General features: G+C 41.2%; 1 protein-coding gene across 1 annotated transcript in view; it reads left to right on the top strand.

Moving 5' to 3' along the window:
- nos1apa (nitric oxide synthase 1 (neuronal) adaptor protein a) overlaps window positions 1–26,740 on the top strand; it is a 318,651-nt gene that overhangs the window by 154,376 nt on the left and 137,535 nt on the right. The window contains exons 3-4 of the mRNA XM_052012652.1: window positions 9,529–9,621; window positions 23,831–23,889. Coding sequence (XP_051868612.1) covers window positions 9,529–9,621; window positions 23,831–23,889 — 152 coding nt within the window. The remainder of the gene's footprint in view (window positions 1–9,528; window positions 9,622–23,830; window positions 23,890–26,740) is intronic.

The raw sequence follows: 26,740 nt of genomic DNA, 5'->3' as shown, positions 1-26,740 counted from the left end.
TTTGTACATTCTCCCCGTGTCTGCATGGGTTTCCTCCGGGTGCTCCAGTTTCCTCCCACATTCTGAAGATGTATGGGTTAAGAGCTGTGGGCATGCTATGTTGGCGCCAGAAGAGAGGCGACACTTGCAGGCTGCCCCCCAGCACAATCTTAGCAACGCAAAAAGATGTATTTCACTGTGTGTTTCGATGTACATGTGACTAATAAATAAATATCATTCCTGAAGGATATTGGTTATGACAATTCAGTAGGTTCACATTTACCAACATTGAGATTAGCTTTTTTTTTAATTACATGGATTTTAGTTCCAAACTGCTTTGTTGGAACTTGAACTCATGTCCCTGGATCATTGGTCCAAACTGCCACCCTGGTAATTTAACTGCTGTATCTCATGTGGGGTACTCCTTCATGGCAGCCACTTGGACAACAACTGGCTCAATTTGTATTGCAATGTTAAGGCAGCAAAGCAACCCTGAGCGTTCTGGAAGATTTCTCAGTTGACATCGGGCAACATAAAGAGATATTCGGAGAAAAGAGCAAAGGCTTGGTCAAAGGGGTAGTTTTTAAGGAGGAGAGGGAGATGGAATGGAAGAGGTGTGAGGGATTCCACAGCCTAGGACATTGGTAGCTGAAGGCAGAGTGTTACAGTCGAGGGCACTTGAGGCTGGAGTTAGAGAAAGGCAGACATTGAGGATGGAGGTGGGGGAGGGGGGTGGAGGAAATGCAAGCCCATAGCCAGGTTTGAAAATCAGGGTGAAAATTTTACTATCAGGGCATTGCTTAACTGGGGTCCTCGGTAGGTCAGCTGGAAAAAGGACGATGAGAGTTGAAGATGGATAAGAGTGGCTTGAGTGACTCATTCTTGCTCCTGATGATTATCCTCTTTCACTCAAGGTTACTTGAACCTACCCCAGCATGCCCAACGAAGCAAGAAAATGGCTGAAATGCCACCACCTTTGTGTGATGTTAGTGGGAAAGGAAGATGTGGTGACACATGTACAATGAGGCTAGTTACAGGACAATGGAATGGAAGTTGTCACTGGTTTCAACGGGGAATAACATACAAACGCTTAACACATCACATTCATGTCACAGAGATCAGCTTCTTTTTCTGTTTCCTGATTGATGGAAGATTGAACAACGGTGACACCAGTGAAAATAAATTGTGCGCAAAATTCCATAAAGAGTCATAAAGTTTTAATCATAATTTGCATGGTGGCTCAGCAGGGGAGCCCAGAAATGGATGTTGAGATTAAAATAGGAGCATTTAAGTGGAAGTCCTATGTTTGCAAATAGGAAATGATTGGGATTGAAATGCACACTAAACAGATTAGAATGTTGGCTAAGGTCGGCCAGATCTTACTGGCACAGGCCTACTACCTATAATCATCAGCTGTGGTCACCTCAAACATGTATTTTCCTGACCCAAAGCACCCAGGTCTCTGAAACAGCAGCTGTACGCTGGTGAAGCAGCGCTCCCAAAATGCCCTCGATGAGTTTAATGCCTGGCACAAACTATTCCTGGCTTTGCCAGCTGTCAAAGCTGTAAGAATTCTTAAATATCACTGAATGAGCAACATATGAAAAGGATCAAGTACATGAAAGTTTTTAAAAGTTAATGTTAGAAAAATAGCCGAAACACTAGTAAATAATTAATAAAAACATTGAAAGGGACCAAGTAACATACCCACATTGTAATCAAAAGGGATATGAATCCTGAAATAGATCATTCACAGCCGCAGACTTGACAGGAGGAAACCAACCAGTAATGGAGGGTCTAGAGCATCCACTTGTCCCTCCCAGCTCTTTGCACTTGGATCACGATAGACCTTGAACTACTCGTATTCTATATCTTGTCACGTTGTTTCCCACAGGAAATCTAACAAATCCGTTATTGTGTTATATAATGCCTGGGATATTTGAAGGCTCTGATGAAGATTAGTTCCTTTCTGCCCACCAATTCCTATCTTCCTGTAACAATATAATATGGTTCTGACCGAGAAGAGTCCACAAAAGTTCCAGAGTTGCCTGATCCCTCGTGGGTTGTCTGTCCTTGGGCAGGGCTGAGGTTGAGATGCGGCTCATCGGTGTTCTGATTCATTTATGCCCTTTCATTCCCTTTCTATTACAGCCCATCTTTAAGTCCTCCTGGCTTGTGACATTCCCCACCATGCGATGAGGGTGGTCACTCATAGTGCATGGTCTTGGTACCAAGGGTGGGAGGGGATTGGTGGGGTGGCATGGATTCGGTGGTAATTCATTGAGCATGCTCCTGGTGTGGGTGGATTCAGTGGTAACTCACTGAGCGCGCTCCGTGTTGGGGGCTGGCAGGGGGAGCGATGGGGGTGGATTCACTGGTAGCTCATTTGGCATACTCTTCTACCAGAGTACATAATTTCCACTGTCAAGGTTACTGTGGCTCTTATGAGGGCATTCATTAGTAACTACAACGTTTCTGACATGTCATTTGGAATGGGTATGAAGATCTCCTGCATGGTTACACTTTTTAAACATGAAGCTTGGTTAGTGTTAATTAAACCTTGAGGACACTTCAACAACCACACTGTCATAATCATAGACTTGTTTGAGTATTTGAGTATTTATCAGTTATGTATTCCTTGAATGATAAAACATAAAACAAGAAGATCTGATAGGAAGGAGAAATAGAACTTAAAGTGGGTGCAATCCGGAGCCAGGAAACTGCAAGTCTTTAAGCCAGTGGCAGAACCATGGCATCCAATGGCTTCATAAATTAAATCCGTTCTTAATTGCATGAGATTCCAGAGTGATAAACATTGTTTTGAGGATTACCTTCTGCAGTCCTGTCCGTTTACTTAGACCCACTAGATTAAAGAAAGACCATGGCACTTTTTGTTACTCAGGCCTCTGGAATTTTGCATTAGTGCTTCGGCGATTCTTTGACGACCATTCTTTCTGTGAGTTGCAAATCTGTGGCAAAATTAACAACTGTATTGCATAGTTTATTCCCTCCATGTCCTGGTAACCCCATCTATTTCCAATTCCTCCAATTCTGGCTTCTTGTGCTTTCCCGCCTTGCTCCCAGTGGTGACAATTCCTCCAGCTGTCTGAGCTTTGGAATTTCTTCTCTAAGCCTCTGCAGCTCTGCACCTTTCTCCTTCTTTAAAAACCCCTTGAAATCTGCTTCTTTGACTTATTATTTTGTCTGATAAGAATCCTCGGAAATACGTTAGAATGATTTATTACATTAAAGAAGCTATATAAATGCAAGTCAGTGCTTTGAGAACATTGTGATACATCTGGAAGCCGGACATCTGGTTTTGCTTTTGTACACAATTGTAGAGCTGTTGATGGGGATATGAATTCTCTACATAAGGACAAAGATGCATAGGCAGCTGTTCAGCCTTTCTCTTTCTCTGCATCATATATTCTGTTTTATCTCCAACTTCTACAGTTCTAATGAAATGCCATTGACTTTAATTGTTAACTCTCTTTCTCCACAGATGCTATTTGACTTCCTGCTTATTTCCAACACCTTCAACTTCCTTACAAGAATATAAGCATTCTCTCTTTATTTCAGATTCTAACCATACACAGATTGCAAAAAACAAACTGCTGGAGGAACTCAGCGGGTCAGGCAGCATCCGTGGAGGCAGAGGGATTGTCGACATTTCTGGTCAAGACCCTGTATCAAGACTGTCTCCATGTACAGATTGCTCTTCCCTGTGGTCTGAGGCTGAAATGTACATTGAGGGAAATAAAAATGACCACGTATTTATCAAAGTGTTTCCCCATGATTCCAGTTCAGGTGAAGACTCACCAATCTGAAGCATTAACTCTGCTTCTCTCTCTACACGTTGCCTGACCTGAGAAGTTCCCCCAGCTTCAAGATTTATGGTATTTTGATGTGTTACCACATTAGCTGTAATATGGTTGATATTACCAAACAGGTGTACAGGCTATAGCTTTTATGATTTTATCCACAGTGAATAATTTGAGCATTTATAAAGGTCAACACCAATTTAAACAAAATAGGCCTATTTCTTATGTTATTATTTGCCTGAAGTAATCATGGCTTGTAGCTTAATTTAGCTGCCTCTGTTAATTAATGAACAAAGTTCTTGATATCATTCATTTCTAATGCGTTATGCTTGATTAATCTGCTTAGGCCACCAACATTCAACATGATTTCCTTTGTTCTTTCAAAAATCCTGCTGCTAATTCTAAAGGCATCGAAGCAACATGTTTGTTCAGTTTTCAAATCTTCCTTCCCCATCAACTAAAATCATGTGCTGCCTCCTGCAATTTTCTCATTGCTCTAATAAGGCAAGCGGTCCTGGGAATGCAAATATCTACTTGCCTGCCAAGATATACAATACATTACGAGTCCAAGTGTATTTGTTATTAATTGGGTCAAAGTTTACACTAAAGGCTGGATTTCTTTGGGTTTCAGCCTGACTGCTGTCCAAGTAACTAAGGTCTTTCGTCCCTAGAATCATCTTGGTAAATCTCTTCTGCACTCTCTCTAAAGCCTTGACATCTTTCCTAAAGTATCATGCCCAGAACTGTGTTGTAGCCCAGTCAGTGGTTTTATAAGGGTTTACCATGCCTTTTGTATTCTCTGCTTTTATTTATGTAGGATCACGTATGCTTCTTCAAACAGTTTGTCAACGTGCTTTGCAACTTTCAGAAAACTCTTCCCACAAGATTTCTTTCCACTTGTATCCCTTTTAGAATCGTGACATTGTGTTTATTCTTCCCAGCAAATGCTGCTTGTTCCACTTCAAACTGGGTGCTATGAGCTTGCAAGTCACTGCCTCAGTTGAAAAAGACACGCATTTATTTTGTGTCATTAATGGTATCAGATCATTTCAAAGTACTTTACAACAGAGAGGGGACTTCTGAAGTCTAGTCACTGTTGTAATGTCAGAATGATGGCTGTAGTCTGTGAGCTCATACATTGAGTAATGTGATAATGGCCAGATTATCTGTTTCAATGATGTTGCTTGAGGAGTAAAGACTGGCCAAGATACCAGGGAGAACGCTTGCTGTGCCTTGAAGAAGGGATGTTTATCAAACTCATGAGAAGGTAGAGAAGGCTTCAGTTTAGAGTCATTTGAAAAGTGCCCCTCCTAGAGTCACTTCTGTCATTCTCCTTGAAGAACCAAGTGCCTTTGAATCCAAGTTCTTACCTTTCCCAAAATAGTTTTAATTTGAAAGTGACCCCTTTGAAATGAATGATGCATGAATTGTGCATATAGCTGTTTAAATTTGCCAATTACTTGGTGTCATGCAAAGGTATTTGCTTTGGAGTTAATCACTGCACCGGTGGAAGGAGCAGCTTGTTGTCCTTTATGGCTCATTTGTTGAAGTAAATGATGAGCCCAAGGTTGAGGCCACGTGAGGACATATAAACAATTAGCTAGTTTTCTTGAGGTAAATCACGTTATAACAGATGTCTCTGTATAAAGGTATGGGCAAGACACTTGAATTTGGGCAGAAATGAAAAGCCAGTCAATGATCTCAACATAACGATGGCAGTGAAAGGGTTCAATGTCTTTAGAATAAATAATCAGTGTGAACTATCAATGTGAAAGTTATTTTTAAAAAAATATTGGACTCTTTCAAATGCCTCCTAGAAACACTCACACCATAAACAGAACGTTTTTAAATGGCAGAAATGCTCCGAGAAGTCAAGATTTCCCAAATGTCTGTGCATTGATCCACAGCAATGAAGGACTTAAATTGACTTTCGTTTAAAGCTTGCACTTTAGCTGCATGACTTCCCCAATTCATTGCTAATGATGGTTGTGCAGAGTCCTCTCTGGGCTGGTGTTTCAAACTGATTACAAGGGCTTACTTGCTTTAAAATGCTACAAAATTCATTGGTGGAGAGGACTCAGGCTCTGAAAGTGGTAGGAAAGGAATTCAAAAGGACAAAACTCACCTGGATTGGTTACCCGAAAGAATTAGTTTTAGGGTCTGAATTGACGAATGCTGACATATGCAGGGGCTTTTTTTATTTCAAACATAATGTTTATTCATTAGAAATATACAAAAACAGTGCATGGCTTTCTTTACGTTCATAATGTCATTCAGTCTATACATTCATTGTATTATTGGGTCTGTACATTTGTAGTGTTGGCACATTCTATGTAAAAGACACCATTGTATGGGGAAAGTTATGTCCCTCCTTTTGAGGAGGAAATGAAGATGGCTGATAAGGGTAGGGGAGTAGACGTTGTATACGTGGACTTCAGTAAAACATTCGATGAGGTCCTACATGGTGGATGTATCCAGAAGATTAAAACACGTGGATCCAAGGAGACTTGGTAGATTGGATTCAAAATTGGCTTGGCCATAGAGGACAGTGGGTTGTGGTGGATGGGTGTTATTCTGACTGGAGGTTTGTGACCAGTGGTGTTTCAAAGGATCCATGCTGGACCTGTGTTGTTTGTGATGTGTATAAATGATTGGACGAAAATGTAGGTGGGTTGATTAGTAAATTTGCAGATGACACAAAAATTAGCAGAGTTGTGTGTAATGAGGAAGGTTGTCAAAGGAAACAGCAAGATCTAGATCAGTTGGAAATATAGATGGATAAATAACAGACGAAGTTTAATCTAGACGACTGTAAGATGTTGCACAAATGCAAGAGTATACAGTAAATGTATACAGTATACAAGACAGTATATTGTATATAGTAAATGGCAGGACCCTTCGGAGCACTGAAGTCCAGAGAGATCTTGAGGTGAAACTTGTTAGGGTGGTAAAGAAGGCGTATGGCATACTTCCCTTCATTGGCCAGGTCATTGCATATAAAGGCTAGCAAGTCACGTTGCAGCCATATAAAACTTTGGTTAGGCTGCATCTGCAGTACGGTATGCAGTTCTGGTCACCACATTGCGGGAAGGATGTGGAGGCTTTGAACTGCAAACTGCAGTCGGCCATTCAGTCCCTCGTGCCTGCTCCACCATTCAATAAGTTCCTGGCTGATCTTTTATCTTAAGGCACTTTTCTGCACTAATCCTATATCTCTTTATTCCCCTAATATCTAAAACTGTGTCAATCTCTGTCTTGAATACACTCAGTGACTGAGCCTCTTAGTGGAGAATTCCAATAGATTTCTTAATGGAAAAATAAATCTTCTCATCTCAGTCCTTAATGGTCAACCTATTACTTTGAGACGGTGATGCCTGGTTCTAGACATCAAGGGAAGCATCAGCTCTGTATATACACTGTCAAGTCAAATGATAATTTAAATATTTCAACGAGATCACCTCTCATTTGTATAAACTCAAGAAATTATAGGCAATGACAGTTGCTACTACCATTCTAACTATGATTCTATTACTTAACATTGAATGACTTCATCTCCACTGGTCAGCAACCGATTCCTCACTGCTTTCTCCTCCACAGGCCCTTTTCACTTCTTATTACTACTGATTTTGTATTTTCTTATTGGTATTTCCGGCAGGGGCTAATAGACAGCAATCTGAAACATGGTCAGTATTTCCTTTACCTATTCAGTCAGCCTAACTGTAGCATCATCACGGTACTACTGCAGCGAAGGTCGGGATAAAACCAAGAAAATTTCTGGTCAGGATCAATCAGCAATTTGCAGGTTAACTCCCTCAGTCATAGAGTTCTACCACACAGAAACGGACCCTTCACCCCACTGCATCCATGCCGACCTTCTCGCCCATCTACACTAATCCCATTTGCCTGCACTAGGACCATATCCTTTTATGCCTTGCCTACTTGTGTCTGTCTAAATGCCTCTTAAATGTAGTGATTGTATCTGATTCCAACACCTCCTCTGGCAGCAAGTTCCAGATATCTGCCACTCTGTATATTAAAAATAACTTACCTGTAAGATCCCATTTAAAGCTCCTTCCTCTCACCTTAAACCTATGTCCTCTTGTTTTTGATACCCCTACCATGGGGTAAAGATTTTGACTATCCACCTTATCTGTGCCTCCCATAATCTTATACACTTCTATCAGTCATTGTAGGCAAGGGGCATTTGTTATTTTTTTGCAGTGGGAGGTTTTTAATCCTAAAAAAGATGCTATAACATGCCAAATAAGTCCCATTTGCAGTGTTATCCAAATTTTATCAAGGCTCAAATCCACAGTGACATGGCATTGATTATAAAGGCTAATCCTTTTGCAGGGAAAGAGCAAAGTTATTGGCATGCATACCTGTGTTCATTTGTGTTAAGACAACCTTTTTTGTGCTGTGTATTTTGTTTTGGAATCGTATGTGCTGTCAGAGTTGAATGGCCTTTTAGCATGTGCCTGTATTGGTTCAAGTCAAGTTTATTCAAGTTCAAGAGAAACAAAGGACTGTAGATGCTGGAATCTAGATGAAAAACACAATGATGCTGGAGGAACTCAGCAGGCCAGGCAGTATCTGTGGAGAAAAGCAGGCAGTCAACATTTTAGGTCAGGACTCTTCTTCAGGACTGAAGATAGGAAGAAGATAGTTCCCCTTTTCCTATCTTCAGTCCTGAAGAAGGGTCCTGACCCAAAATATTGACCGCCTGTTTCTCTCCACGGATGCTACCTGGCCTGCTGAATTCCTCCAGCATCATCGTGTTTTTATTTAAGTTCAAGTTGAGTTTATTGTCATGAGCACAGGTACAGTGAGGTACGGGTGCAATGAAAAACTTGCTTGCAATAGCATCAAAGGCACACAAATTCAGACAACGTAACATAAAGTGTATGTAAATTATACAAGACAGTGCAGAAAAAGACTGTGCAAAACAAGATATTAGTGCAAAAACATCATTAGAAACAAGTCCATGGTAGTCCATGAGGTGATACGTAGTGTTCCGTTGCTGAGGTAGGGCTAGGTTTATGCAGGTAGGTTCAAGTACCTGATGGTTGTAGAAAAGTAGCTGTTCCTGAACCTGGTGGAGTGGGACTTCAGGTTACTGTACCTCCTGTCCGATGGTAGCAGCAAAAAGAGGGCATGAGCTGGATGGTGGGGATCCTTGATGATTGATGCCGCTGCCTTGTGGCAGCGCCTCATGTACATGCATTCAATGGTAGGGAGGCCTGTGCCCATGATGGGCCAGGCTGCGTCCACTGCTCTCTGCAACCTCTCTTGTTCTTGTGCGTGGGAATTGTACTAGGCCATGATGCAACCAGTCAGGATACTTTCTACAGTGCACCTGTAGAGGTTTGTTGAGGTATTTGGTGAAATGCCGAATCTCCTTAAGCCTCCGAGTTGGCAGGTGATAGTGATGCAGTGTCATACTGCTTCCTCACCCCATCAATGGGGCAAATGTCTTCAGCCAGTGCCCACAGAGGAATCAGTGGTGAACTACCATCACTCCCGCACGACCGGTTGGAAAGTGCTGTGCTGCTGCTTTTTATAATTTGCAAGGGGAAGGAGATGTGGTGGGGTGAGGACAGACTTCACGAGTTTCTTTAAACCAAGGGAAAAGATGATAACTTTCTTCAAGTCTCTTATTTTCCTTTTGTCTAAGAATGGCATCACCTTGCTAATATATAACAGAACTTTTCCATCTCTTTTATTTCAGTATGAATTCAAGGCCAAGAACATTAAGAAGAAGAAGGTGAATATAATGGTGTCAGTGGATGGGGTCAAAGTCCTCCTCAGGAAGAAGAAGAAGGTGGGTTGACCTTGGCCAAGCTTTGAAATAATGATTAACAACAAAGTCCACATGCCTCTCACCTTGAGCATTCAATCATCGTCCATTAATGAAGGTTGATGCTTTACAATTCCCTTGATTCACTGTGTGCAGCTAGAAGCAATTTGTGTGGAATGTATTCATTTACAACTTGTGTCAGCTACTGCAGGACTTTGAGCCCAGAGCATTTATAGATCTCTGATTTGGTCACTGAGAGAACACGTAAAGGTCTGGGCCCTTGGCCGTGGTAGTGATTGAATGTGACTCATTTATATGTGGCGCTGCCTCTCTTGTGTGAGATGGTGAGATTATTACTGCTGGTCAGGTGCAGCTATTAACAGTTACAGAGAAGCTCAGAAACAGGAGGCTTTGGGCATTCTGCAACAAGCCTGAATTTAAAAAAAATCTCTAAGTTATCCTTCTACGTGGTGCAACAGGATAAACTGACTGAGTGGCTGGATGGTCTTTAGGAACTGTTGCAGCTTCCTGGTTTTTGGAATTAGATTTAGATTACAATGCTCCTTCACGTGAGTGGTGTTTTATGCAAAGTGACTATTGCTGCATTCACTTAGTTCTTATGAACAACTGTGTGCAGATGTGCAGTCTACTAATTATTAAGCAGAAGGACCTTGCAGAGCTGTTGCTTTCTGGGTAAAGAGCAGGGATGGGAGCACAAGGATAAGTTTTTGCCAGGTGTCTTGGGACCCTCTGATCAAAGGAGGGTCCCAATGCAAGTCTTTAAACATTTTCTTGAGGTGACCTTCTCATTCCCTGATGATTCTCTCTGAAGTAGGCAGAAGAAATCAAGAATGTCCCTTCCCACTGCCAAAGAATTATGTCGTTGCTCCAGATTTCCAGCATCTGCAGCCTCTCTTCTATCTCCAACGTGAGCTCTAGTCTTTTAAGGCTGCAGTTCTAACCTCATCTTCATCCTAACCTGCCCTGTATGCACTTGTGAGGACCTGGAAATCCTGGGACAGTGTAAAGCACCTCTGGCCCCTGTTTCTCTGAATAGGCATTCCTACAGAAGGTAAGGGTTGGGAAATTCAGCCTGTTTATTTATCGTTGAAACTTAGACCTTTTAAGGATCATGCTGTGAGAATACACATTTCAAAAGGTACAATGTCAGCATCATTGGAAGTCAACAAGACAGGTGCCGTGGTAAACCTTGTAATGAATGGTATTCCAGCATCTAAACAAAACCTGAAGGTGGCCAATTTCTATTATAATGTTCCTTAACATGAGTACTGTGTTGTGTCAGGTGGGCACATTGCTGCCTTTGCTAAGTCCTCATGAACAGCAGGATGCCAATTGTTTCTAAGTTCATGGAGGCTGATTTATTTTAAACTCGCAAAGTTGCGGCAGCGTACTAGTTCTTCGCACAAGAAAGATGTTGCAGGCCTGTTGCTTTCTGTGTAAAGAGCAGTGATGGGTGTACAGTAATAAATGAAGGTCTGTAATTGTTTGTCATCCTGGGTGCCTTTCAAAATCACTCATTACACGAGCAGCCACTGGACGCAACAGCCAGGAGCTACCACAGGGAGCCAGCACAATGGCAGTCCTAATTAAATTTATTTTCTTGGTTAATCATATCTCTGCTTTCATTCTCATGTTATCTGAATGAATATATGTGGAAGCAGGAGACTGATGTCCTTATTATTCACTTTTCCTTACTGTAACAAATGGTCAACTTCAAGCTTTGAACTAGTTCTGCAAACGTTACTCTAGGGTTTCTTGTCTCACTCTGATGTCAACCAGCACAGCCATTACATCCTTACAGAAAGAGTTTTAATCACCTCAGAATGCTCAATTACCTTTGTCGGAGTGATACATCAATCAACTCTGACTGAACTCTGGGCGGCACGGTAGCATAGCGGTTAGTGTAATGCTATTACAGCGCCAGCGACCTGGGTTTAATTCCCATTGCTGCCTGTAAGGAGTTTGTACATTATCCCCGTGTCTGCATGGGTTTCCTCCGGGTGCTCCGGTTTCCTCCCACATTCCAAAGATGCACAGGTTAGGAGCTGTGGGCATGTTATGTTGGCGCTGGGAGATTAATGACACTTGTGGACTGCCCCCACCACATTCTTAGCAACGCAAAAAGACGCATTTCACTGTGTGTTTCGATGTAGATGTGACTAATAAATAAATATCTTATCTTTCAGACTTTCCCTCACCTACTAATATCTGAATATAACATGCTGTATGAAAAATAAGGAATGCAAAAAAAAATAGTGAAAACATACACACTTTGTGCAGTGCATGTATTTTTAAAGAAATCTGACTTACAGTGAGGTGGTTTCAAATCAGTTATTTTCCATAGAAATAGAAAATGGCCATCAACAGTAGCTGTTGCACAGTAGGTAAGCTAGTAGAGATGTTGCCTCATAGATCCAGTGACCCAGTTTCAATCCTGATCTAGGGTGCTATCTGTGTGGAGTTTGCACGTTCTTCCTGTGGTGATGTGAGAATCCTCCTGGTACTCTGGTTTCCTCCCACATCCCAAAGATTTGTGGGTTGGTAGGTTAATTGGCTACTGTAAATTGCCCCTGGTGTGTAGGTGAGTGGTAGAGTCTGGGGAGAGTTAATGGTAATGTTGAGAGAGTAAAATAGGATGAGGGGGAATGGGTGTTTGATCATTCTCGCAGATTCAGTGGGCTGAAGGACCTGTTTCCATGCTGTATACCTCTTATGATTCTAATAGGAATGTCTCAACAAAGCAATATCCAGTTCCATCTATTTTTGGTAGCCAAGATCTATAAAGAACTAACCTTTCAGCAAAGCCATGTTCCAAGCAGATGAAGTTTTTTGTATTTGGATGTGTTTGTTTCTACAGATTTACCTGGGGCTCCAAGAGGGTATGATTCTCTTCGTTAGGTCCTGAGAGTTGGTTACTGGCGGACTAGCTGACCCATCCATCATTTAGTTTTTTTTTACCCTTTTCCCAACGGAGAAGTATAGAGTTCCCACAGAGCCTGACAAATGGAGCAGCGTGCTGAAATTAATTTTCCAACACTGTCCCAGTATGTGATGCTGTTCCACTCCCCAGCACCACACAATTGGTTTGACTAGTTTATTGTTAGAACATAGAACAGTACAGCACAGGAACAGGCCCTGTGGCCCATAATGTTGTGCCGAATTAATTAAACACCTAACTAAACTAATCCCTTTTGCTTACACAATGTCCATATCCCTCCATTCTCTGCAAAATTCACATGCCTGTCTGAGAGCCTGGTAAACACCTCTATCATATTTGCATCCACTACCACCCTGGCAGCACATTCCAGGCACCCACCACTCTCTGTGTTTTTAAACAAATACGTGCCCACACATCCTCCTTTGAACTTACACCCCCTCACCATAAATGCATGCCCTCTAGTATTAGATACAGACTGTCTACGCTATCTATGCCTCTCACAATCTTATAAGCTTCTTTCAGGTCGCTCCTTGGCCTCTACTGCTTCAGAGAAAACAACCCAAGTTTGTTCAACCTCTTCTTATAGCACACGCCCTCTAATCTAGACAGCATTCTGGTAAACCTCTTCTGCATCCTCTCCTGCATCCTCTCCAAAGCCTCCACATCCTTCCTGTAATGGGGCGACCAGAATTGAAAGCAATACTCTAGATGTGGCCTAACCAGATTTTAAATAGCTGCAACATTACTTCCTGACTCTTGAACTCATTGCCTCGACTAATAAAGGCAAGAATGCCATATGTAGTTGTTCTTTGAAGACATAACCTGTGCTGTGGATAAAATGTAACTAGTCAATGTACTATAGGTATATTTCCAGAAGGCATTTGATAAGGTGCTGTTTCAAAGGTTTTTGCAGATAATAACAAGGTAATATGTTGGTGTGGATAGAAGATTGACATAAATGAATATTTTCTGGTTGACAATCTGTAACGAGTGCTGATTTCAAGGAATTGGTGCCGGGGCCTCAATGTCTAATATATTTGAGGGCATGCATTTGTGAGAAAGGGTAAGTTTAAAGGAGATGTGTGGGGCAAGTTTTTGTTTTACGCGGAGAGTGGTGGGTGCCTGGAATGTGCTGCCAGGGGTTGTGGTAGAGGTAGATACGATAGGGGCATTTAAGAGGCTCTTAGGAACATGAATATACAGAGAATGGAGGGATATGGACATTGTGCAGGCAGAAGGGATTAGATTAATTAGGTGTCATTAGCTGAAATAGTTTGGCACAACATCGTGAGCCAAAGGGCCTATTCCTGTGCTGTACTGTCCTGTGTTAAATAATTAGGAAAACTTAAAAGAAAAATATTATTGCTTATTTCTGGGAGAACTGAATACAACAGTCAGGAAATTGGAGGGTGGAGCAGAGTCAAAACATGTAAAGGTGAATGAGTGAACGAGGTAGGATTTTACAATAAAGCAGTTTTTTGGATGTACCTTTTCATTCCAAATGTACTTACTTGAATTTAAATCCCCAGCTGTCATGGTACGGATTCAAACGAGGACAGGTATGCAGATATTGCAAGTAATTAGGAATGCAAGATAGCTAAGTAACAGGCAACAGAAGGCTGTGACGAATGGTGGTTTAGCATAGCAGAGGAAGGTGAATAGTGGCATTCCCCTGGGATTGGTGTTCGGACCTTTTTTTTCCATCTCTACTAATGACCTACACTTGGGGGGTGCAAGCCACAGTTCCTAAATTTGTCAATGATACAAAACGTGGCAGTGTTGTGAACTGCAAAGATGATGATGATAAATTGCAGCAGGATATGAACAGGCTGGTGCAGTAGGAAGACGAGTGGCAGATGAAGATTAATGTGGAGAAACGTGAGGTGATGCTTTTTGGTAGGAAGAATAGAGGGCAATATTGAATAAAGGATACTGTTCAAGAAGAGGTGCAAGAATAGAGAGACCTGCGAGAATGGGTGCACAAATTACTGGAAGTGCGGGTCAGCTTGAGCAAATGGTTAATAAGGTTTTGTCAGTTGGGGCATAGAGTATATAAAGCAAGGAAGTCGTGTTGAACCTTTTTTCAGCCCTGGTCCAACCTCTGCTGTAACATTATGATCAATTCTGGTCACCATACGTAGGAAGGATGCGGAAGCCCTGGAGAGGGTCCAGAGGCAATTCACCAGAACGATTTCCAGTAAGAGAGGCTACAATGACCAGGATAGATTGAACAAGCTGGAATTATTTTCTTTGGAGAAAAGAAAGCTGAGGGAAGATCTGATAGGAGTTTATAAAATGATGAGGGGGCTGGACAGAGTGGATGGTAGGAGGCTGTTTCCATTGTTGGAGGGGGTCATAAATATAAAACGAAAGGGAACAGAATTCCACATTCCAAAGACGTATGGGTTAGGAAGTTGTGGGCATGCTATGTTGGCGCCAGAAGGTGGGCGACACTTGTGGGCTGCCCCCAGAACACTCTATGCAAAAGATGAATTTCACTGTGTGTTTCGATGTACATGTGACTAAAAAAGATATCTTATCTAAAAGTGACACGAGAAAACACATTTTTATGCAGTGCATGTTTGGAATCTGGAATGGGTTGTTTGCAGGTTCCATTTTGTCCTTTAAGAGGCAGTTGGATAAATATATGGTGAAGATAAATGTAAAGAAAGGGCTGGGGTGGAACCAGTGAATTGCTCTAATAGAAAACAGCAGTGGGCCAAATGGCCTCCTATTACTGTGCCTGTTTTATAATTAAAAGTGCAGGCCTATGGATATTCATTGAGGAACTGAACCATTTTGCCACTGTGACCTTTTGTCAGTCGAGATTGTGTACTCCGAGATAGAGGGATCTGGGTATCCCAGCGCACGATTCATAGAAGACTAGTTACAGGCGCTACAAGTAATTAGGAAAGCTAATAGAACATTACAGTTTATTGCTGGGGAAACTGAATGCAAAAGTAGGGAGGTTATGCTTCAGTTACATAGAGCATTGGTGATACCACACCTGCGTACAGTACTAGGTCTCCTTACTTAAGGACACATGTTAACGCGTTGGGTGTGACTTACAAGACTAGTACTTGAAATGGATGTTGTGTCTTATGAAAGAAGGTTGGATAGGTTAAGAGGCAGAAGAAGCTGCAGATGCTGGCATCTGGAGCAAAAAAAACAAACTGCTGGAGTAACTCAGCAGATTGAGCAGCGTGCTTGGAGAGAAATGGACGGTCAATGTTTCGGGTGGAGACCCTTAACCTGGACTGAAGGATAAAGGGGAGGAAACCAGTATAAAAAGGTGAGGGGAAGTGGTGGGGCAAGATCTGGCAAGCGATAGGTGCATCCAGGTGAGAGGGGTGATTGGCAGAAGGAAGAGGAATAGTGACAGAGGCTGGGAGGTGGATACGTTAGGCTTGTATCTGCTGGAGTGGACTTACTGAAATATACAGGATTCTGAGGGGATGTTTCAGAAGAAAAAGATGAAATCAGAAGGAGAATGCTGGAAGTGCCTAACAGATCAGGTAATTTCCATGGAGGGAGAAAAACTGAGTTAATATTACAGATGGATAATATTATGTTTTTGATGTCTGTGTTTGTTATCTTGGACCTAACATCCAGAGCCTTGCTGGAGGCAGTGTGGCTACTTCTGATGAATTTGTGATAGATTGGAAATGTTGACAGAAAATCTGGAGTTGCTCAGCAGGTCAAGCCAAGCAGCATCAGTGGAAAGAGAAACAGAGTTAACAGTTCATTAGGAACACATTTTAAGTGCTGAGTTGGGAGGAGTATAGAGAACAGAGGGACTGTCTGTGAATAGGGTGAAGACCAGAGATGTCCAGGTGACATAATGCTTTTGGTACCATCAGGTTGATCATAACTGAATGTGAGTAGGGGGAAATGAGTAAGGGGAAAAAGAACTATCAACAAGAACATTGCTGGACTGTGAAATGCAAAAGAACCAGATGCTGGAAACCTGAAATAAAGAGAACACTGGAAATACTCAGCAGATCAGGCATATTTGTGGAGATAGTGATTACCTGAAATTGCTGAACTCAGTATTCAGTCCTGAGGGTTGCTGTGTGCCTAGGCTGGAGACGGAGTGCTGTTCTCGTGCTTCTGATGGGCTGTATTGGATCAGTATCAACAAGAGATCAGGGTGGGAGCGCAGGATGGAGAATTAAAGTGACAGGCGACAGGAAGTTTAGGGTCACCCTTGTGAATCTCGCTCTTTACCCTATCACAGCCATTTCCCTTATTTTCTCCACATTAAACTCTCTCTGCAATTAAAAGCATGTTTGTTTTCTCACTTTTCCAGATCAGACAAAGGGTCATTGACCTGAAACGTTAACTGTGCTTCTCTTTCACTTTAGGTATCTCCAGCATTTATTGTTTTTAATTTCAGCTTTCCAGCATCTGCAGTTTTTTTTCCACTTTTTAATTACTGACAGCAAATACCTGGAGGACTCTCAACTGAAAACACTTGGAATTTTCCATTCTACGTCTGCACTTTGTCCATCAGCAAATCCAACTTTGTGAGCCATTTTCAAACTGTTGTGGAGCAAGGATTGATTTCCTGGTTCTCGCATTCACTCTCCTCAAGTAGCGCCTCCTCTTTTAAGCGGTCGCAGTCTTCATCAAATTTTAGTAACCATGTTTACTTCTCAAACACAAAGTTAAGACTGTGGAGTAGGATTGCTGATTATGGCATTGCTCAGAAGAAACAAAATGTCTCTTTGACTGTTATAAATAGAAATAAGTAATTCCTGGTGAGTGTTAGCAGTTTTGATTTAACATAGTCTTAGAATTACAGTGAGAAGCAAAGTGCCAGACTCTGGGACACACACTACAGTCACCCAATTACAAAACAACTCTGGCAGCATTGGGCAGGTCCTGTTTATTGGTTTAGCAGATGACAAGTTAACCCGAGGCTTAATTTCTATTTTAGTATTTCCTAATCAAATTCTTTTGAGAGATTTTTGGAGGATTTTGGATACTGTTGTTTTAGTAATGACAAGGATTTGGAGTGCATTTGATTGATTTCTTATCTGGCAAAGAAAAGTAAGTTAAAATCATTATTCTCTTCATCATATGAAGGGAAATTATGTTCCCATCTTTCACAAATTGATTTTATTAATGTGAGAGGGTTGTTGTTCCTAATTTTTGGAAATACATTCTAAAATAGATTTCACTCCAAGTGCCCAGATATTATATTGAAAGCACATTTTGCACTCCTTTTCCTGTGTACATTAGCAGGTTGCAATAGGAAAGAAGATCTTTTGTTGTGGTGATTTGTTGGTGCTTTGCTATTTTGGGTTATTAATTGTGTTGTTACATACTTTAGATGGTGAAGAGTCTAGAAGCAAAGGACGAGGACAGGAGAGTGACCCCGACTTCATTCTGGATGACTCTCCTTGTAAGTTGTTTTGGAATATTAAATCTCTGTATCATACCATTGCTTGTGAATATATTAAGTTATGCATGTTTTTCTCCATTCCCAGTTTGTAATCAGGAGAGGTGCAAAGGTTGTATTTAGATAATGCACTTCATACTTTAGGGTCAACCCAATGGTCTTTGCAGCCCTAGAAGTCCTTTTCTTAAATTGTAGTCACAGTTGTAACTTGGAAAAAGAAGCTACACACAACAGTGAGCTAACAAAGAGAAATGGGTTGAGAAATTGCTTTCCTACTGTTTAATAGAGTAAAAACAGAATTGTGGGTCTCCCTAATGGGTGTTCATAGAAATTATAACGCTCATTTCTGAGGTTTATGATAAAACATTGTCATTTTCTCTGTGTAACATCAAGCTGAATCTGTACTCTGTTGTATTATTACAAGTTCTTGAAGCTACCAGCACTTAGCAGCAAACTCCTAAAGGAATATATCGCAAAACGGGCAGCACTCTTCCAGCTGCAGGAGAGTGTTGCTATTTATGGTTAAGTGCCGCATTGATAGATGGGTGTGGGAGAGAGTGCTCCCAGGAGGTCAACAAGACCTGGACAGGCTGGTGAAGAGCTGTGCCACTACAGGTGCGCTCTTTTGCAAGGCTGGCTATGAAGACCCTTTAGAGCTACTGATTTTTCCACATTTCATTCTGATATAGAAGGAGACCATTCGACCCATCAAGTCTATGCCAGCTCACGGCACAATCCCATTCCCCTATTAATTTTCCCTGTAACCTGTTCTTCCCACTTTTCCATCAACTCCACCCACCTACACCAGAGGCAGTTCACAGTGGCCAATTAAGCTACCATGTCTTTGGAATGTGGGAAGAAATGGGAGCATCGGGAAGAAACCAACACGGTCACAGGGAGAACACGCAAACTCCACAAGGGACAGAAGTGGAGCTGAGAGGCAGCAGCTCAGGTCAGCTTGCACCACTGCATTGACTTGAGTGCGGTCTACGAATGCCTGCACCCTGTGAAGCCTGCAGTGCAGTCAGGTGCCTGCAGTCCCTCTGCCTGCTCCTGTGGGCTGAAAGAAATGAGGATGAAGTCCTTCTCCTTGAGTGTGGAGTTTAGGTGACCTCCCTAATGCAGCAATGAGTAGCAAACCGTGGCATTATCAGCAGCAGCAGCCTGGAATGATTTTGAAACTTGGAGGCTGAGAGTCACTGTGACCTTGACCTCTGCAGACAAAGTAGTTTCGGTTTCTGTGCGAGGTGATGATAAAGAATGCCGTTTGTGTGTTGGCCCTTTAAATAGTACTGTTTCAGGGTGATTGTGGTTCATAAATTTTGTTCAGTGAGCAAATAGCAATTATTTTTTTTATATAGACTAGTGAGGTTGAACATCAAGCTGGATCTGAGTTTTGGGCATCGCACTAGGTGTGGTGGGATGGGGCTATACATCAGAACAAAGGTGCAAGCACAAAGGAAAATCCTGCTGGAAAGCCAGGAGTTCACATTCCTGATGGAGACAGATGGAAATAGTTGAAACATTGCTCCACTCCATGTTAAGTTGCTTTGCAACAGGGCAATGCAACTTTTATTTGTTGTGAGTAGGTCTTTCAAGACCTTTCTGATTGAAGTATGTTGTTTTGGGGATAAACATTACCCAGTTTTCTAAAACAGAATGCTTTGTACTTTTTTATTAATAACATCATTTTAGGAGAGAATAGATATTCTCAGTTTGTTAAGAATCTCACAGCCTGTACCTTTGTCAGTGGCCTCAGGAGTTGTGACTTGGGACAGAGCTCGACCTTTGCAATGCTTCTGGTCTGACAGGAGAGACGTGGAGTGGTGGAGAGATTGGAAGTGAGGAGCTTATTATTGCAGCTCCAACTCTTTAAGCCCAGTGGATTGGTCTAAAACTGAGCATGCCTGACAACAAAGCAACTTTGAATGGCAGAGCCTGGGGTCAGCATGCTCATGATATTCTTGTATCACAGTCCCAAAGACTGGCGAAAATATATGCATCCCGATGCTAAAGTGTGTTTAGATAGTTGGTGTTCTTACAAGTGGCTTCCCTGGGAGATCCTTCTGTTTGTAGTTGTACTCTCTATGATATTGGTGCTAAACAAAACAATGGGATAAAAGTAGGGCTGTGTGGCAGAGTATTTGGATCAAATACAAGATCTATTGGAAAGAAACCCAGACTGAACTAACATCAGAAGTGATCCCTCAGATGTGTATCAATATGTTGTAAGTCTGATTGGAAGACAAACAGAGCCAAGTCAGTGTAAGGCCTACAGTATATTAAAAATTTGACTTCAGAGAGGGGACATTTGATGTGCTGAAGCAGTGGTTAGCCTTGTTGCTCTTTCATACCGAGGAGGAGATATTTGTGTGTGATAAAGTCATCAGCTCTTTAGGGGAAATAAATAGGGGTATTAAATAGATGAAATGTTTCCCTCATTGTATTTCGAATGCAGTAGAAAGCTTGATACTATAACATAAGGTGAGCAGTAAATTACTGTAGAAGGAACACACTCCCCTTACTTTATTCTCCTACCTCAATAAGTTGCATTTATTCAGGGCCTCTCAATCACAACCAACTGCCTATCCAACATAACCCATTCCCAGGTTTGGAATGATGCCTTTTATTTAGCCTTGCTTGAGAAGGAAGCAAACCATGCCATTGTCTCCATTAGGAACTGTAGTCATGTAGAGGTTTACCGAGGCCAGAATTTCCCAACAAAACACTGATATTCATGAGGCACTATTATCTGTGTAAAACATTCCAAAGCATTTTACGGACATAAATGAACACAATTTGGCATTGAGCTGCATGATATTAGGACGAGAAAGAGAGAGAGATTTGAGTGAAGGAGGACTAAAGTAGAGATTCAGGGAATGTTCGGGAGAGAAATCTGGAGTTTATGGCTAAGTCAGCAGGCAAAGGTGGGCCAGGGGAAATCAGTATGAAGGAAGATACAGTTGGAGGAATGTCAGTTTCTAAGAGGGTTACAGGGGTGGGCGATGTCACAGGGTTAAAGAGCAAAAGGCTGTGGTGGGATTTGATTGCGAGGATGAAAATTTGAAATTCAAGGCAATGACTCTTGCAGCACAGAAACTGGTCCATCAGTCCACCAAGTCAGTGCCGACCATAAACATGTATTAATACTGATCGAAATTTTTTATTCATCTGACATTCCCATCAACTGCCCCCCAGATTCTACCACTCACCAACACACTAGGGGCAATTTACAGTGCACAATTTACCTACTGACCTGCATGTCTTCAGGATGTTGGAGGAAATCCACATGAACACTGGGAGAGTGTGCAAACTCCACACAGATAGCACCCGAGGTCAGGATTGAACCTGGGTCACTAGAGCTGTGAGGCAACAGATCTACTAGCTGCTTCACCATGCTAGACTAAAAGCCAATGTGGATCAAGAGGACAAAGGTGCTAGGTGAACATAATGGTGCAAATCAGCTGCAGGCAGTAGCAGTGCTTTAGAATAGTTGAAGTTTACAGAAGGTGGAAGGTATGAGGCAGACCAGAAGACAAGTGACAAATTAAGCAGTGAATCCCTTTCAAGAAAATGATTGGCAAGATCCCTTAGCAAATTTTGTGTGTTGATTTGCAATTATGCTGAGCTACTCATCCAAGAGTAGATATTCATGTTTTTTCCCTTTAAGGTCAAGGGTTGAAATCAATTAAATGGTGAATGCAAAAAAGTAGGTTCAATATTGATGACCAAACCCAGGCACAGTTAAACATTGAAAATCCAGATAGCTTTGAAGCAGTTGCTCAGTGCTTGTTATTATTTAATTGTTGTGTAACAGTTACCCATGGGGCAGGCAATCCATAGTTTCCAAATTTTGCTTCCAAAGTGAAGGTGTGTGGCAAAAATACATTCAGTCGCCTTTAAGTCATGAAGGTGGGCTGCATAATCCAGATCAACACACTGCAGCAAAGTGAAGCATATTTTTTAGAATTATATATTGGTTTTAATTAAAATTTACCCAACCAAGAGTTGGGAGTGATGATGTTTCTCCAATTCTACAAATAGCACGAGTACATTGGCAGGTGATCTTACCTATGGTAGAAGTAACAGATATGATGCAAAGAGGATTTGAGGTCCTGATTTCTGAGAAGACATAAGATTATTGCTTGATCTGCTGAGTTCCTCCATCAATTTGTTTTTTGCTCCTGATTTCTGTGACGTCTGTCCCCAAGACTGACTACTTAATATGTTTACCCTCACCTGTATGGAAAGCTGGCATATTAACACCAGAACTTTAGGAGCTAGTGTAGACCATCTAATCCCATTGACAATTCCATTATGATGTGGCTTGCATTCAACTTGGTTATCTGCCTTTCACTTCAGCTACCCCACCTAAATCTTGAACCTCCAATCTCCCTACACACCACCACACTTAGAGCCTTTTTTGGGGAGTGTATTACAGCTCTCCATCATCCTTTTTGTGGGGGGGGGAAAAGAAGTTTCTTGATTTGACTCTAATCTGCATTGCCTCAAAGTGCTGTGGCGTGGAAGGAAATGGCATCCATCGTTAGACCTGGTCTTGCTATGGATGTTCACTCACCATTGCCAACATGCTGCAAAGCAACTGTTCATCTCTTTAAGCAGAGTGGAGAATTTTGCAATTAATGATGCAAGGACTGATCAAGGAAGTGTGGTGAGTTCAAAGTCACATCAAGTACAGAAAAAAAATAAAGAGGGAAAGACAAGTTAGATTGGGATAAACAGAAAAAGAGGCAAAGGAAAATTTAAGAAGATTCTAATCAACAACAATTAAAACCTTGAAGAAATGAGATCTCATCCTTGAGACAGTTAATTTCAGTAGCAGCTAGGTTGATTAGCAATAATTAACACATTGCATCATTAAAAAGGCACTTGAAATTACTTGATTTAACTTTCTGTCGACAATTTACTTTGCATCTACTGTGTAAGTACAGAAATAACAAGTTGCTTAGTGCATTTAAATGGGTGTGAGTGGGATGGGTAGACTTCAATTACAACTTGCAATATTAGTCCCACCTTTATTTGATGGCACATTTTGACTCAAGACGTTCACTTGTTCATGAATGGCCACCGAAAGTAAGTCCCTTGCCCACCATCTCTGTCAAGTGGAAATAATATCTCCTTTTCTATTCTGTCATGTCTGTTTGATATTTAAACATCTTAATTAGATCTGTCTCCTGTCTCCAATACCTGAGGGAATGCAAACCAGGTTTATACAGCCCTTCTTGATCTAATGGCTACTGTTGGACACCTATAGTGTTCATTTATTTTTCTTTGGTTTTGGCCGTATTTTTAAATTCAATAATTCTGGTGCAAGAACTTGACCCAGCTTGAACTAAGGGCAGCACAGAGGTCCAGTGGTTCATGCTGCTACTCCATAACTCAGGTGACTCCTATTCCATCCTGACTGGGTGAGCCGTGTGGAGTTTGCACCTTCTCCCTGTCACTGTGTAGGTGTCCCTTGGGTGCTCTGGTTTCCCCCCACATACCAAAGCCATGCCAGTTTTTTAACTGTTTACTGTAATCTACTGGTGTAGGTTAATGACAAAAAGAATCAAAGGGAAGCTGATGGGTGTGTGTAAGGAGAATGAATTGCAGGGGTGCAGGGAAATAAGGAGGGGGGAATGGGCCTAATGGGGTTGTTTCCTTGGGACCTGGCATGGAACTAATGGGCTGAATGGTCTCCTTTTGCGTTGTTATAAGAGCAAGCTAAGATAAAAATTCAGGCATTACCACAGTCATTGCCCAAGCTACTTGATACAATTCATTTTATTTTCCTAGAAGTCAATGAATAACTTGTTACCCCAGTATTGTTAAGCGATTTTTATCTTTTGTTTTCTTTTTCCCTTCAGAAAAAGGAATGGACTTGGGATGAGAGCAAGATGCTGATCATGCAGGATCCGATCTACAGGTGAGTGGAAGGTCCCAGCAGGCAGTGGTGTTGCAAGCATACATGTCGGGCCAAACAAGTCATGGAGACTCTGCCTTTTTCCCCTGGGAGGTTAAAGCTCATGAGCGGCAGCAAACACTTGTATACAGGCAGTATAGCACTGTGTGATCAGGCAATGATTGGCATGTCTCCACACCTACAATTCCTTTATCAATCAGTAAGACACACAAACGTGTATCTGAAACACTCACTAACAGGATTGTCTGTTCAGTGACTGCGTAGCTTGGTGAGTTTAGATTTCTCAGGTTAGTTCCCTTTAATGTGTTGTGGTTGCCATGGGAATGCACAAAATGTTTCACCGGAGCATATTAAAATGAGAGATGTTCCTCAGCTGTTGGATGTTGAGGGGTGTATTATTCAAAAAAAAAATTATTCTGTATCAGAACTTGACTTTTCCGATGATGATGATAAATAGCTACAGAAAACAAATCCTTCCAAGTCCTGAAAATATGGGCTATAAAGTTTCTGTATGTTTGTGCGAGGTAGTTGAACATACCAAATAGAAGAATGCTTTCAGTCACCTCAGTTCCCGTTTAGTTTTTAAATTTCCACCACAATTCCTCCATTCTAGATCCCTACCATCAAGTCTCCCCAATCCCCTTATTTGAAAGGCCCAGATGATACTACTTTATCAGCAAACACTGGGGCTCAGGATTTTACTGGTGGGGAAGGGTGGATTGGAGTGTACAAGAAACGAGCATGGAGTTTGGGGTGCTGAGTTATTTGATCCACCTGACCTTTGGCTATAATGACAATCTAGTTGGTGAGCAGAAGCTTGAATTTGTGGGGGGCCAAAAATTAGATTAGGTGTGATGCTATTGACAGGTGTATGGCCTACTCCGGCTTCTGTGCTCCGGTGAACTCCCCTTTGAGGTGCAGGCCCACTTTAAATAGCACTGGTCTCCCATGATATCAGGCTCTCTTCGGATGTGTGTAGCCACTGATTAGCGTGGGGAAACGCTGAACACAAAGAAACCTCATGGAAACGAGCAGGCAGTATAGGGAAGGTGCCTGCTTGCATTGCTGTGAATTAGTATGGGGTAGTTGCACATTACATCCTCCTTGCCATTCTTGGGGGTTATACAGTTCACTCCCCCTTCTCTCCCCACTTTGTCTGTGGTAGCTCAGTTTTCATTAGGCACAAACAAAAATACAGTTGGAAAAAACTCCATATCTTCTCACTTCTGTCAAACATCCCAAAATGCTTCAAGTGCAATATATTATTTAAAAATGTTGTAACATAACTAAAGATTTTTTGAAAGTCTAGATATGGAAGGTTCAAACCAGTTCAGGACAATAGGCATTGATTTTAGAGTCAAGGAATGTGTTGTATAAAGAAGGAACTCTTAGGCTCACTCTTAAGTTTAACATTCAAATTAAATGAGCTATTTTCCCATCAGTGATACAGGTTTAAAGGCAAAATCACTATTTGGTTTATTCACATAACCTTGTAGCTGAACTGAGCACTGATGAAATCTGGCATAACCAGCTGACCCTGAGTTGCTTCACCTTGCTCTTTTCAATTAAATATTGAATTTTATGGTATTGTCCTTAATGGGGGCATCTTTCTTTTTCAATCTTTTTATTAATTTTCTAATTAATACAGAATAATACATATAACATTGGTAATCATACACGTAATACAAAGAGATCGGGAGGACAATCATGACATATATAGTCATAAAGAATAAAAAAAGATATTCTAAGCCCCATGGTTTCTTAGTAAATGAATATATTACAAAAAAAATCAAAACGAGAAAGGAAAAGATATATTATATAAAAAACCCAAATTGGAAAAAAATTATAAGTAATAAAACGAAACAACCTAGAAATAAATTTCAGAAGGAAAAAAAAAACTGGACTGACATTTCTCGATAAACAAAGAGCATTATTATGTTGTCAACTCTACTCCTCTAAGTTCAAAGGTTATTGAAAAGGGATCTATATCATATGAAAATATTGAATGAATGGACTCCAAACTTCCTCAAGTTTAAGCGAAGAATCCACAGTGCCACTCCTAATTTTTTCTAAGTTTAAACATGATATAGTTTGAGAAAACCATTGAAAAGTAGTAGGGGGTATTGGATCCTTCCATTTAAACAAAATGGATCGTTTGGCCATTAATGTAACAAAGGCAATCATACAACAAGCAGCAGCAGATAAGTGGCCAGATTCCATCATTGGTAGCCCAAAAATTGCAGTGATTGGGTGAGGTTATAAATCAATATTCAATACAGTTGAAATAATATTAAAAATGTCTTTCCAATATTTTTCCAAAAGAGGACAGGACCTAAACATATGTGTCAGGGAAGCCACCTCCGAATTACATCTATCACATATAGGATTTATATGGTGATAAAAACGGACTAAGTTGTCCTTCGACATATGGGTCCTATGAACCACCTTAAATTGTATCAAAGAGTGTCTGGCACACATTGAAGATGTATTAACTAATTGAAGAATTTTCTTCCATGTCTCTGTGAGTAAAAGCATCTGGAGTTCTCTTCCCCATTCATTCTTAATTTTATCAAGTGTCTCTGGACATATTCTAATAATTAGATCATAAATTATTGCTATCAAGCCCTTCTGATAGGGATTAAAACCTAAATTTTTTCCGTAATTTCAATTTTATATGGGGTCAGAAAAGAAGGCATGGTAACTTTTTAAAAATTTCTAATCTGTAAGTATCGAAAAAAGTGTGATCTAGGCAAATTGTATTCATTAGACAACTGTTCGAAAGATAAAAAACAGTTATCAATGAATAAATCACGGAAACATGTTATTTCCTTCATTTTCCATAAAGAAAAAGCTG

This window comes from Pristis pectinata, chromosome 3, assembly GCF_009764475.1.
Source record: "Pristis pectinata isolate sPriPec2 chromosome 3, sPriPec2.1.pri, whole genome shotgun sequence".
Taxonomy (NCBI): Eukaryota; Metazoa; Chordata; class Chondrichthyes; order Rhinopristiformes; family Pristidae; genus Pristis; species Pristis pectinata.
Note: the sequence above shows the minus strand (reverse complement) of the source record. Positions and strands in the feature narration are given on the sequence as shown.